Genomic DNA, 13315 nt, shown 5'->3' with positions numbered 1-13315 from the left:
ATTTTCTTCTCTTGTTTTATGTCAAGTGACTGCTTGGCAAGGCTCTGATTTTTGCTTTTGTTTTTCTGTGGGGAAATACGACTCATATTAAGTATATTTTGTTTAGTACGCCCAGGACCTCTAATTTCAGAAGTCTTCTCTACATGGTTTTTCAACTTAAAGAGAAAAATACAATAATTTTTGCTTTTTATTGTAAGGAGGCTAGTGCTAAGGGAGGTTACCTTGGAGTGAACAGTGGTAGTTGGTAAGCACAGCAGGTTTTTCTGTATTAATTCAGCCATTGCAATCGTATGAATGCATTGGAGGAAAAACTGCAATTAAATTTCCTATCAGTCACACCTATCAAGTGTGCTTAATGTTTCATCAACCTTTTTTTTTTCTGTCAGCCCTATAATTCAGTGTTCTTCGTTTGAAGGTGTGGCTGAAAGAAACATAAAAGACTGTAAACTGCAGTATAGAAATGCTTGTTTGTATTTAAAAATATTTTTAAACTGCAAAGGTATGTTGGAAGTTTCCCCCTCTTCCCCCTTGCCAAATTACTTTTTCAGGCAGTATCTAAAGGTAGAAAGTCCTTTTTTTATTTTTTTTTTTAAGTGTCAGATAAGATTTATGTGCAAGAGAATTGAGAGCTATATTAAAGACTGTGTTACTATCCATCATTTTTAAAGTGGTGTGAAGAAAAATAACACTCTGTGTGGCTAGATTTGCAAAATTGTTAAAGGAGCCAAATTCAAGTGTAGTGCATAATGCCAGGGGTGACTATTTTTTTCCCACCTCCTTCTTCTTGGGTCATTGGTGAGTAGTGAGCAAAGATCTGTTGCTGTCTGAGAGGTATTCACTAGCTTATGTTTATAAATATTTATAGGTATTTTTGTCAGTAGTTTCAGATGCTCATCTGTAGCTAAAAGTAAGGTTCTCTTCCACCTTCTATCCCAAAAATGTTCTTGCAAATTTTAACAAAGTCTAAGTGGAAAAGGGTGAGGTCTGTGATTCCATCCCATTGATTCTTTCACTCTCTGGTCTGTTCTGATTTATGGTGCTTTTTTCGCCCTATGTAATAACGATAGGCACTTCCCACTCAGCACTTTCACGTTGGTCTTTTTCTCCTTTCTTTCTAGCTTCTGGTGGGATTGTTGGCTATGGTCACGCTTGCTTTTGGTCAGAGGAAAAAGGAATATGGGCACAGTTTCTTATGTCTAGTATTGCAGTGGGGGTTTGGACTGCGCTCAAATCATACTTCATTGAGAGGGTGGTCAGTCACTGGAACAGGCTCCCCAGGGAAGTGGTCACAGCACCAAGCCTGTCACAGTTCAAGGAGTGTCTGGATGACGCTTTTAGTCATATGGTTTAGTTTTAGGTAGTCCTGTAAGTAACAGGGAGTTGGACTTGTCCCTTCCAACTGGAGATACTCTATGATACATGCAAGCTTCCTGTGACAGTTGGATGTAAAACAAATAGCTTGTTGTAGTGGAGAGGCTCAAGAATACCTGCTGGAAACTGAATGTTGCCAGAGGTGGACAGAGCTCTAGAAAGATTGTCTGATACCGGGCAGTTAATCAGGGACTTGAATGAAGCACTATCTGTTATTTAGTATTACAAACAGTTGCATTGAGAGAAGGTAGGAGAGACAAATAGTTTCCACTGCTGTGGGTTGTTGCAGAGGCAAGACAAGATGAGGCAGCAGAAAGGTATAGACCTCTGCATCTTTCCTCCCATTACCCATGGCTGAGAAATCTCTCTTCATCAGTATTTGGCATTAGTTTTGAATAGTGTGAGTGAAAGAAGTAAAGTCTCTGACAGTTACAGGAGTCTTTTTAAGGCTTCAGCTAGAATCAGAAGAAACTGTTGAAGAAATTGAATCTAGAGAAGCTGAATTTGGCTAATTTTCAGAGTTGTTCTCTGTTGCACAGGTAAATGATATGAGCTTTATTGTCTGCTGAAGTAACTTGTCTTGAATTTCTAAGTGAATTCTGTGTTTGTTCTATGAATATTGAAAAGAAGTTGCCAGGTGGAAAAATGAATCACCTTTCTCCTTGCATAGATTTCTCCCCTTTCCTCAAAAAATGCGTGCTTACAGGTTCACGAAGCCAGTCCTCCATTGTTAGTTTTATCATCTTTCAACCATATGGTATGCTTTCTTATATATGCCAAAGAAATGGTACCAAGTCCAGGTGTTGTTCAACGTATCCTCTTGGCTGGCTCTCTTTAAGCCCAGTAGAGCACTTTTGAAAATCAAATATTTCTCCTTCTATCCACGGTTAACCGGGAACTTTAATGAGGTCTTGCCAAAACCTTTAAAACTCAGAACAATCTAAATTATACGTTATATGGAACCTCTAAGCCAGGGAAATGAATAATTGCTGGAGACTACTTCTGTGACATAGCTTGGTTGTTTTAGTTTAACGGAAGTATAATAGAAGCTTTGCATTAAAGGAGCAAGTCTATACTTAGCTAATTGTAATGCTCTTAGCATGCTTAAATGAGGCTGTTTTACTTTGGTGTCTAAAATTCTTCATTTAAAGTTTCTTCCAAAATCTTTGTCTCGAGTATAAAGGTTTTTGTCACGTTAAGTCATTTATATGACTGACAAATAAAATTCAGCATAGAATTGCAATCCCAGAGAAATGGTTTTAAAGGAAATAAATCTGAGCAGGAAGATTTAGTATAGGCATGATAATGCCTTTCCTGCAGTTACTGGGAGCTGGATTTTGAATACAGACTGCTAGAATCCTGGTGGTGTGGCTGTAAACACTGATTAGTGAGATTGAGTTCTTCCCAGGTGTTGAAATTACATGTGCTATTGCAGTGTTAGGAGTTGTTCAAATTCATCATAAAAAGGGACTTTATAAATAGAAGTGTTTCAGAGAGGTTTGTACAAATCATGTTCCTTTTAAGTAACTCAGTCTGGTGGCTGGATGGCCTTTATTGAAAGTCAGCTGTCTTAAAAAAAAAAAAAGAAAATCACATCTGAGCAGTAGCCTTAGATACTTCAGTTTAAATACAATTTCCTGCAAACGTGGGTTCTTTGTTTTCTTTCTTTTAAACAGCCATTAAGTACCTCTCAGAATCATTGACTGAATGTGTTCTGAAGCTCCTTGATTCATTCAGTATATGAATGACTATTACACATTTGTTTAACGTGTAGGGGAAAAAAAAAAATCATTCTACCAAAGCATACTTGAGGAACCTTTTGCATTGCTTGGATGGTTGCAGTCTTGAAAATAAAATTAGAGGCAGCTTAATTTTGGGCCTATAATTGGCTATTTACATTTTTTACTATTGCACTCTTTTCCCGGATTATTTATGTGCAGTCTTCAGGTTTATCAGTAGTTTAAATAGATGCTTTAATCCATTCCAAAACTGTGGAGAAACTTACTTTATTCTGAACCTTTGGTCTCAGAGCACCAGAAGTACAGAAGCTGTAGCAGTGAATTAAGTTTGTCGTTCATCAGGTAGGATATAACAGTTTCTTGAGTTATTTCTCCTGTTTGAAAGTTTGAGGCTATTGCTATTTTAGACCAATTGGAATCTGGAGTCGGCCTCTTCATATAGTAGCCTACAAAAGTTCCAGCTGATTATAGTTTAATAGTCTAATCCTGCAAATGGTCAGATGCATATATAGCTATATTCATGTTAATAGTTCTCTTAAATACAAAAGAAGACGTGTGGAAATAGCAGTTGTTAGTAAACAAGGGGAAAGATTACAGGAATGGCTATCAGACACCTTGTTGGTTTGATAGTGTATGAGTTTTAAAGACAACACTCACAACATTCTCTGAGACTGTCAAGTGGTAGTGGGAATGACTGAGTAAAAGAGCAGGACTGAAAGTGAAAGAGAGATATCAAAATAGAGAAATGGGGCAGCTGAAAGAGAAAAACAACAAGTAGGGACTCTAAAACTAAACATAAAATACCAAGAGAGAACTAGGAACAGTCAGTTGATGCATTGGCCTCAAACCCAGGGAGTAGGTGTAAGGGTATCTTAGAAATGTTGACTCATGGGGCTTTATTAAGTCATGCTTAGAAGATCTGAAAATTCTTTTTTCATTTCTTTTTATACTCTTCAGATTTATGGCGATGGATGACATGCCTACCTGCCCATAGCCAATGTCTTGAAAGGCTGCACATTAGCCACTATGATTATAACTCTCTTAGAAGAGATGTCATTGGTAGGCTTTTTCTGTGCTGGGCCAGTGTTTGTGTACTCATGAGATATTTTTAGGGGGAAAAAAAAAATAAATTTATGTGTAGTATTTGCTCATTTTCAGATGTCATAGATAGGAAGAGAGGAGATTGCATTATTTTTTGGTTAGTGATAAAGCTGATGGAATTTAATTGTAAAATTATAGTCCAGACTGCTCACCCTCCTAATTTAGTAGGTTAATGTGAATGATAACTTTTGACCTGGATTATTTGGGAATGGGGTGAGGGTGTGTGTTTGATTTTAATCTCTAGCTTTCCTCTCTTTTTCTAGATGTCTACCTACTAGCTAACAAGAGAAGTCAGGTCATGTTTGAAGTTTTGTGCTGCTAGGTATCCACGGTATAGCTCTGCATAGGGGCAGGGACTGTGGCTGGCATCCTCTTTACTGGCTAGGAATCTGCTCTAAACACTATTAGGGAATATAGTTATATCGTAATTATTTCTCAGCTGTGCCTTTTGTCTAATTATATGCAAGTTCAAAACTATTATTTTGGCAACTTTGTATAAATATTGTCAAAGTACTCTGCATTTTGCTCTTCCCACCAGCCAAGATACCAGAACTAGTGTAGATGTTTTCACTTTGTCTTGTTCAGGGTTTGTATGCTGTTCTGGGAGCGTGTATGCACACATGCTATATGTATTTCCTACTATTAAAGATAAAGGAGCCCTGGTGACTTTTGTTGTTATCTCTCTAATGAAGTATGAAGTCTGGGCACCAACAACAATAAAAGTGAAGATTGTTGGCCGACAAGGAGTAAGTCTAGGGTTTCCTTTCAATCACCACTTAGACTTCTCTCTATAGGCACTAACTTCTGACTGATACTTCCTTTCTAGGCAAATCTTGCTCAACTACTGAGTGAGGCTCAAGATCGAAATAAACATCTTGGAGAAGAGATTCGAGAGCTTCAACAGAGACTGGGAGAAGTACAAGGGGACAATAAGGTATTATGAACTTTTGTTATCAGTAAATGGGATGGAATATATAAACTGGGCTGGAGTTTTGCATTTACTTCTTAGGAAAACAAATAAAACAATGGGTTACAGAACTTCTAGAATACTTTGATTGCAATAAATGTGCAAAACAGTAGAACAAAAGAAGCTTGTACAGGATACCAGTAAGTGCAGCTTATTATATGTTTTTGTATGCTGCTTTTGCTCTGTTGTCCTTAACTAGGTATTTTGCACCTAGTCTTGCTTTAATGATCTCAGACTTCCTTTTTTTTTTTAAATATATGTCGGTAGTGGTATTTCCTCTCACAAATAAGTACAGATCAGCATGTCGTTTTCATCATGTGATAATTTTCAATTTTTTTGCAATGAAAATGCAAAATGTTAGTAGATAAAACCAGGGAAGGCATAATTTTTCCCTTCAAAAATATGGAGCAGTTGATCACAAGTATACATAGTGAGCTTTGTATTAAGCTCTCCTCCTATTACCCTTACATAACCAATTATTTTATTGCTAAATTTAGCATTTATATGGAACATTGCTCAAAATCTGCCATTTGGTATTAATCAAACTCCTGTTGTCTCTGTTAATTGAAATATTTAAACTCAAGCCAAATGTATGTAACATTCACAGCTGGAGCTGTATGCAAAAGTACATTCAGGGATCAAACTAGTGAGAGGTTGAATTTGAGAGTTGAGGTGGTTAACGAAGTAAAAAATGAAACAAATAATGAATTATAGCTTCCCCCCCTCAACTATAGTTTTAAAGTTACAGGATTTTAAAATGTGAATAAAAATGATGTGGCTTTTAAGTATTCAGGTGGGTTTTTTTCTTTCCATTTAAGTTCGTTTTATTTATTTTGTTTTAACCGTAAGTATATTGTGATAATGCAGTCTGATTCATTGTTTATCACAAAGGACTTCCTTGAAGATGTGCAGGGAGCTGGGAAAGGGTCAAGTGAGACCTGAATTTGTAGTATGCATAGTGTTCAGTGTAACTTGCTCAAGTCTTCAAAGACCTGCTTTCCCAGTGTTTCTTTTCATTTCTGTTATTGTTTGAATTATTACAGTGTAGAAGACAGTGCCTTGCAGTTCTCCAGTATCAATATTATGCCATACAGCCTTTCCCAAGCCAGTCCTGAACAGATAACAATGGTTTGTAAGTACGAACAGAACACAAAGGTAGTAAAACTGTAACATATTTAAATATCAAGGTTATGTACCTATTCAAATTCCTTATAACAATATGACCTTAGTAACACAGAGCCTACTTCTTTGTGCTTGAACTGGCTTTGTTTAGATTTGCCTTTGTGGGTTAACTTGATATTAGCTGGTCATCTTTGTGACATCTGTATTCTCAGCATGAAGTTAAATTCATGATCATCGTAACGAATGGAAAAATACAAAAAGAGTTATTCTGCCCACTGTGCCCCGCCTCTCCAAAAGGTGCAAAGTAGTGCATCACTAAATAAAGAGGGGGAGGAAAGAACTGCATCAGACAGGGATTAATTTAGACTAGGATTTTCATTTTTGGAACACATTCTTCACTTTCCTAGTAAATGAGAAATGGAGCTTATTTTAGAGTCAGGTTGCTGTTTTTTGAAGTGCCTAAAAAAGCATTGCCATCTCTCTGAGGGATTTAACACTCTCCTCCTGTGTCAGATTTTGCTCCCTCCTAGCTTTGGTGATAAAATTCCGAGGCTTGTTCCTGAAGCCATTCTGTTCTGCTCATCAGTTCTCCTGTACTGGCAGCTGGGTTACTTCAGGCGCTGGAGTCCAGATAATGCATGGTATATACAAAAACAAAGAACTATAATAATTTGCTTGTTCTTACATTTTCCCCCTGCATTCTTCTCTCTGCTTTTTCCAAAGTGAGGGAGGGCATCCTGCCCAGCTGGTCTACGTCAACCTTACTTCTGGCAAGAGATGAACAAACAGCTGCTTTTGCAGCAAGTGAAGCTGCTTATGGATGAACAATTCTGCCTGTGTCTGAGCAGGGGTGACTCATGCAGGCTTTGTCACTGAGTGGCAAGAGCTTTGTAGGACTAAAAAAGAAAAAAAACTCTTTAAATATCACACATTAGCTCTATTGATAAAGAAATGTTTTGATGGCTTGACTTGTTTTTCACAGCTTTAATGTTTGCTACTAGTAGGATACAGTCATTTGGATTAGCAAGAAGACTTTAAACTGGTGACATTTTACTTGCTGAAGTCATGTTAAGTACATCATCAGTTAGGCAATGACAAATTACTCGCATTTGGTTTAACTGGACTAATTTTTTCCTTTAATTTCAACTAGTATTCTGTTGGCACAAATAATAACTTCTTCAGGCAGTCTCTGGAAGGATTTGTTGATGCAGTTTGAGAAATACAGCAACAGTTACACTGCAGCGCTCCAGCAACAGCTATCTAAGACTCCTTATTTTTATGATTGATCACAATCTCTTCTCAGCTCTGACACATGAAAACTATTCTATGTTTATGATAGTTATTTGTAAATCTTTTCTTCCTAACATTCTGGCAGCAATGCTTGTAGAACAATTACTGAAACTTAGAAGAGGATAGTTAGGAAATCTAATTCTCTCTTGTAAAGGATAAAATTAAAAGCGTAAGAGAAACTGGAGGCTTCTGGAAGACTAGATGACTCAGTTGCCTTCACTTGAATTCCTACCCACGCAAAGACATGGTTTTGTAAGCTGTCAAGGGCAGAGTTAAGCGAGAGGAAGATGCATGGAAAACAATGGCTGCAGTATTACTGACAGTTTGTTATTATAAGGCAGATAATCATTCAAGCAGCAACAGTGCAAAATGTTAAATGTGGTGCGTATGTTTTGGCAGAACTGGGACTTAAGGTAGCAAATTTGCATAGTTCTGGTCCACTTTTTCTGGCAGTGACTGTGGCTTAACATGATGGTTTTTGCCTTCCATGAAGAATTTACTGGTTGTGCTTGTTTCACTTTTTGTTCTGCATGCTTTATCGGTAATCAGGGATGTACAACTTTGGCACAGGCATTGTCTGTGGACTCCAAGCCTACAGAGCAGCTATTCCAGTGAAGCCTGTTTGGGGCATTGTGGGGCTGCTACAGAGTTACTACTTTATTAATAATTATTTTAGCTGACACTGATTAAGAAAAAGCAGTGATATTAAAATAATAAAGACTAGTGGCTTGCAGCACGGGACTGTTTTGGTTAACAGTCTATGGGTTCTTGACAAACAGTAGCTATCTCTGGTAAGGTGCCATTAATTTGAATCTACTCTGCTGCGGATGCTGTTCACAGAATCCTGGGGGGTAGCTCCAGCTGCAAAATGAAGTTGAGCGGTCGTTTCCTCAGTGATTTCTGAATGACAGAAATAAAAATACAGCATCCAGAGGGCAGGTGTATAAAGTTTATAACAAAGCACTAATACATGAAATAAACCCTTAACCCTCTGGCATAACACTTAGTGTCTCTTTGGGTTACAGCATTTTCAGGGAAGAATTTTATAGCAGGTGGTGCTGCCTCATGAGACATTCACAATGCAGAATTAAAGGACTTGGCCTGTTCTGCCCTGTCAACTCTCTGATTGGCCAACTGTCTGGAAGAAGCACTGTCATTTTATGGATTGGTATTTTATTTTATGTATGTTTATACTGCTGCTTTTACGGGCTGAATTTGGATTTCAGAAGCATTCTTTTCATAAGACTGCATACATTTTTTTTTTCACCTCAAAATTAGTAGTAAATAAAGAGTTCTCCTTTTATTGGCAGACTGGTTGACCTTGCAAGTAATAATTGCTTGCAGTTGTAATTGCATTTTATGTCTCACCCTCTCCCAGGCTGGAGGAGAGTTGGTCACAGTGCATGAGTCACAGCTCTGAACCAGTTCCCAGCCTGGTGCTGAGCGTTATGCAGAAGTTTTGCTCTGCTGTGGGCATTTGAGGCATAGGTAAAGTGTGATTCCCCTTCCTATTTCCAGTTTTTCTGAACTAGATTGAGTCCTCAAAATGTTACATTTGTTTCTTACTGCCTTTCTCACTAGCCAGAGATTCTAGAAATTAATCTAACTGAATTAAATCACTTTACCATACCTTTTGTTCATCAGCCTTTTAGCATTTAAAAAACCAGTCCTATAGCTATAAAGCCATTCCAGGATTTGCTAGTTGCCTTTTTGATGTATTTGTTTTGATAAAGAAATTAATAGGAATTATATCTCCTAGGATCCATTCAGCCTTACTAACTGTGCAGTGGTTTGTACTTTCCCCGTGGGGACAGGGAAATGTAGTTTGCCAAAACCAGTTACTTTTGGGGGCACAGCTTCCCTTCAACAAGTGAACTGTGTATCAGAACAAGTTGTACTAGCTTCAGTGACTTGCACTGAACTGGAGCTGAAATAAATGGGGAGGATGATTTTGGTAGTCTGTCTTGCATCAGCAGGATTTTAATTGGCACATTGCAGCTATGGTGACTGGCATTCCATAAATACCAAAGATCGGTTTTAATGTATAATCTTCTACTTTAGAAGACTGATTTTTTTTTTTTTTTTTCTAACTCTGCAGTATAATGATGTACATTAATTCCTTGGTGCAGTCAAAGATACATGGAAAGTCAAGCTGGTTATTGTGGTGGGTTTCTCTAGTCTCTGTGGAGCTCCTACAAATGAGGCCATGGGGAGGCAACACTTTTGCCTAGCTGTACTCAGTATGAACAATTGTAAATGCTGAATGCCTTGTAGACTGTTATTTTAATTCTCCATGATCCTTGAAAGGTAGTTGATTTTTGCTTTGAATATTGAATATAACTGTGTATTAATTCAAGTCAGAGTGTTTTCATCAGTCAGAGCTCATGAGTTCATTAGCTGTTTGAGCACTTTAGCCAAGTCTTTTTGTTGTTGGCCTGTTTTTTTGTTTTTAACATGAATTAACTTTTGTGAGTAGATGAAAAAATAATGCACAAGCAAATGTATTAGCAGCTGTTAATGCAAATTCTTCACTGATGTAGCGCACTGGGATTTTACGTGGTATCAGTAAAATGAAGCTGGGCAAGCCAGTTCATGCCTTTTTATTAACTGGAAAGAGTTCTCTGCTGCAGAGAATGTTAAGGTTTATATATGAAAATGGCTTTCTGAGAATTTTCTAGTTGTAGTCTGACTGGAATTAGTTCCTGTCACTCCCAAAAAACATTGACCACGTGTCTGTGTTTACTTGGTCTTTCATCATTTGTATACTCTGGTGACTATTGTTGCAGGGTCTAATACAGCTCCTGTTGATTTGTTTGACTGGAATTTTTCACTGAGAACAGGATTGAGTCCTCAGCTCAGAAAATTCCCTCTTGTCTAAATAATACCATCTGTTTGGCCTGGAAGAGATGAAATCTACGACAGCTTTACTCTTTCTAATGCAGATGCACTCTGATGCTACAGCCTGTGTTCTCATGCTTACCGAATCTGGTTTTGTAATCACAGCTCCTCCGAATGACAATAGCTAAGCAGCGACTTGGAGATGATGAAGTTGGGGCTCGCCACTTTGCAGCACATGAACGGGAGGACCTTGTTCAACAACTGGAGAAAGCTCGAGAACAAGTAATATCTAAATGGGCATATACTGTCATGTTTTACAGAGCTAGTGCAGTAGCAAGTAAATGACTGCTTCTATTGTGTTTGGAAGGCTGGTAGCTGATTAACATTGCAAATGGTGGTGAAGGTGTTGGGATTTTTACTGAAATAGTTCTTATTGAGCACTAACTTAATATACATGCTTATGTGGTTAGAGTGAGTTTCCTAATCTCAGGAATTCCTTCTCTAGATTATTGATTCTCCTCTTTATAATGTGCAGCAACAACTTGTGACAATTAAATATTGTCAATGAATGTCATTGAAGAGACTCCTTAGCGAAAGCAGTTACAAGTATTCAACACAGTATGTGATGGCTGGTGAATCTCCTAAAGACATTGTCTGAATCAAATTTTCTGCAGAAGTGTTGTTAGTCTCCTCTTCCTTCTGCCTCTTAGCTATTTCTTCCCCTCTTTTGAAAAATTCTTGCATCAGACCTCTTTTCCGTACCTCATTATAGTCAGTGTTAATGCTTTGTACCATGCAGCATCCAATTCATCAGATTCTTTCCTAATACTGATACATAGCTTTCTGGACAATTCTGAGGGTTTGTGTTCCCTGTTCTCACGCTCATTCCTACCAATGTCAGTTCCACCCTGAATGAGCCATTCTGTGAGCCAGAATGAGGTGCATATTTCTTGTTTTTCAGTTTTCACTCAAGTGCAGCGCTACTTTAGCTTACCAGAAGGACTGTTGACTGCACTTCTTCTTTTTCCAGTGGGATTCTTTCTGGTGTATCTGTTCCTAAGCTCGCACTCTCTCTGTTCATCACCTGGCCTCTTTTCACACGGTCTTCTGTTGCTCTTCCTGGCTTATCAGTGTTTTCTGAGGTGCCAGTGGAGACTTCTCAACTCATTGCAGATTTCTCTCACACTCTCCGTTTCCTCTCCTTGGAAGTTTGTCCTTGAGTATCTTTCATACTGGACTCCTTCAGCCTTTTGCTTAATAGCAAAGCTCACCCTGTCAATTCCATGCTGGCTTATTTTATACTTTTCTCAGTTCTTCCTATTTTGTGGAACTTCATTGCTGAAAGTCCTGGAATGAGTATAAATTCTTGCTTATAGACTTTTTTTTTCATCTTCCAGATTTGCCAAATTCTTATTCAGTTGAATTCATTCCTGGAGTCCTGGAAATTACATGCTAAAGCCAGCTTCCTATGTTTGTAGCAGAATTATAGTATGGATTAAGGTTTCTTTTGCAGTTACATTTTAGTTGTTTTCTAGAAATTTTGTAAAACATGTCTAACTGCTAAAGTTACTTAAGGTCAAATTAATGAAGTAATACCAAAATAGAGTAAAGGTACTGGGGTTTATGACCTTTGGAAGGACTTTTGACTGTCCAAAATCAATCCTGTTCAGACATGCAGTGCTTGTTGCTGTTTTCAGTTTGGGTGCTATGTAATATTTTGTTTAAACTTCAAAATAGTCATACAGCTCTCCTTTCTTCTCAGATTGAGACTTTGAGATATGATCTTCAGGCTGCATTGGATGAGTTACAGGATGTCAAAGAGGAACGCTCTTTTTACCAAGATAAGTCTGACAGACTAAACCAAGAACTTAATCATGTCTTAGGAGGGCATGAAAACCGTATCATCGATGTAGATGCTTTATGTATGGAGAACAGGTGAGTGCATTGCAAACCTTACTGTTTCCCTAGAAGAAGCAGTATATTGCTTTAACAGAAGCATCAGGACGTCAGTCACAACAAAACTTTAAAGAAAATATACCTAAGAATAATAGTTAAGAGATTTTGGTAATTTGTTATGTCTGTTTTGTATGTACTGTAGCTAACCATCAAATAATATTGAGAAAGTTAAGCTGCAGAAAATTACCAATGTTTTATTTGGCTACAGAGATGTCAGTGATATTCACAAACAGAGCTAAACAAGGAAAAGGAGAAGTGCAGACCTTTTATGCCCATCACTGTACTGCACCAAAAGCAAGAATATTAAAAATCGGTGTCTTCAGAAACTCAGTGGGCTGTATGGGCTAATCTTGGATTGGAAACAGGAACTTTGAGTACCTGGAGTTAACAGTTTCGGACATAATTCTCACCGCAGGGAGAGGTTGTCAACATGAAGTGATTTGCCAACAAAAGTTGCTGGTGAAATCACCCATGCAGATATTCTTACCACTTCCTTGGGAAAAGAATGTGTTTTATGGTCTCTGCTAAGGATGACAGGGAGGAGTCATTGACATAGTCATAGCAGGTACTTCCCTTAATGTCAACAATTACCTTAAAGTGAAATAGATCTTGTAAAACACTTTCCATTTACAGAGACTTGTGCTTCAGGTAGGAAAGTGTAATACCAAAGGCATTACTTCCTCCCATCAACTGCAGGGGTTTTTTCAGTTTTGCATGGCCTACAGAGTTTTGTATCAGTTTAAGCCCCCTGCTCCCCTGACAGTGGTATGATTTTTTTTTTTCTCTAAAATAGTTAAATTGTCACAAACCCTAATACAGCTGCAGTTGCACTACATGAAAGAGGATATTTTATAAACCCTTTATACATGAAAAAAATATTTTCCTATGTATAAATAGCCATCTAATCCAAGTGCATAAATTCTATTAGGAA

The 13315-nt window shown here is 37.8% G+C and overlaps 1 protein-coding gene across 5 annotated transcripts in view; it reads left to right on the top strand.

Annotated features, from left to right (window-relative positions):
• Window positions 1-13315, top strand: part of CCDC149 (coiled-coil domain containing 149) — a 53298-nt gene that overhangs the window by 16309 nt on the left and 23674 nt on the right. For 4 of the 5 annotated variants that reach the window (XM_074865917.1, XM_074865916.1, XM_074865915.1 and 1 more), the window contains exons 4-6: window positions 5038-5145; window positions 10594-10710; window positions 12191-12363. In XM_074865917.1, the coding sequence (XP_074722018.1) occupies window positions 5038-5145; window positions 10594-10710; window positions 12191-12363 (398 nt within the window). Of the gene's footprint in view, window positions 1-5037; window positions 5146-6221; window positions 6307-10593; window positions 10711-12190; window positions 12364-13315 lie in introns of those variants that run through there. The other variant, XM_074865918.1, reaches the window with a different exon arrangement.

Source organism: Strix uralensis, chromosome 4, assembly GCF_047716275.1.
Source record: "Strix uralensis isolate ZFMK-TIS-50842 chromosome 4, bStrUra1, whole genome shotgun sequence".
Lineage (NCBI taxonomy): Eukaryota > Metazoa > Chordata > Aves > Strigiformes > Strigidae > Strix > Strix uralensis.
Note: the sequence above shows the minus strand (reverse complement) of the source record. Positions and strands in the feature narration are given on the sequence as shown.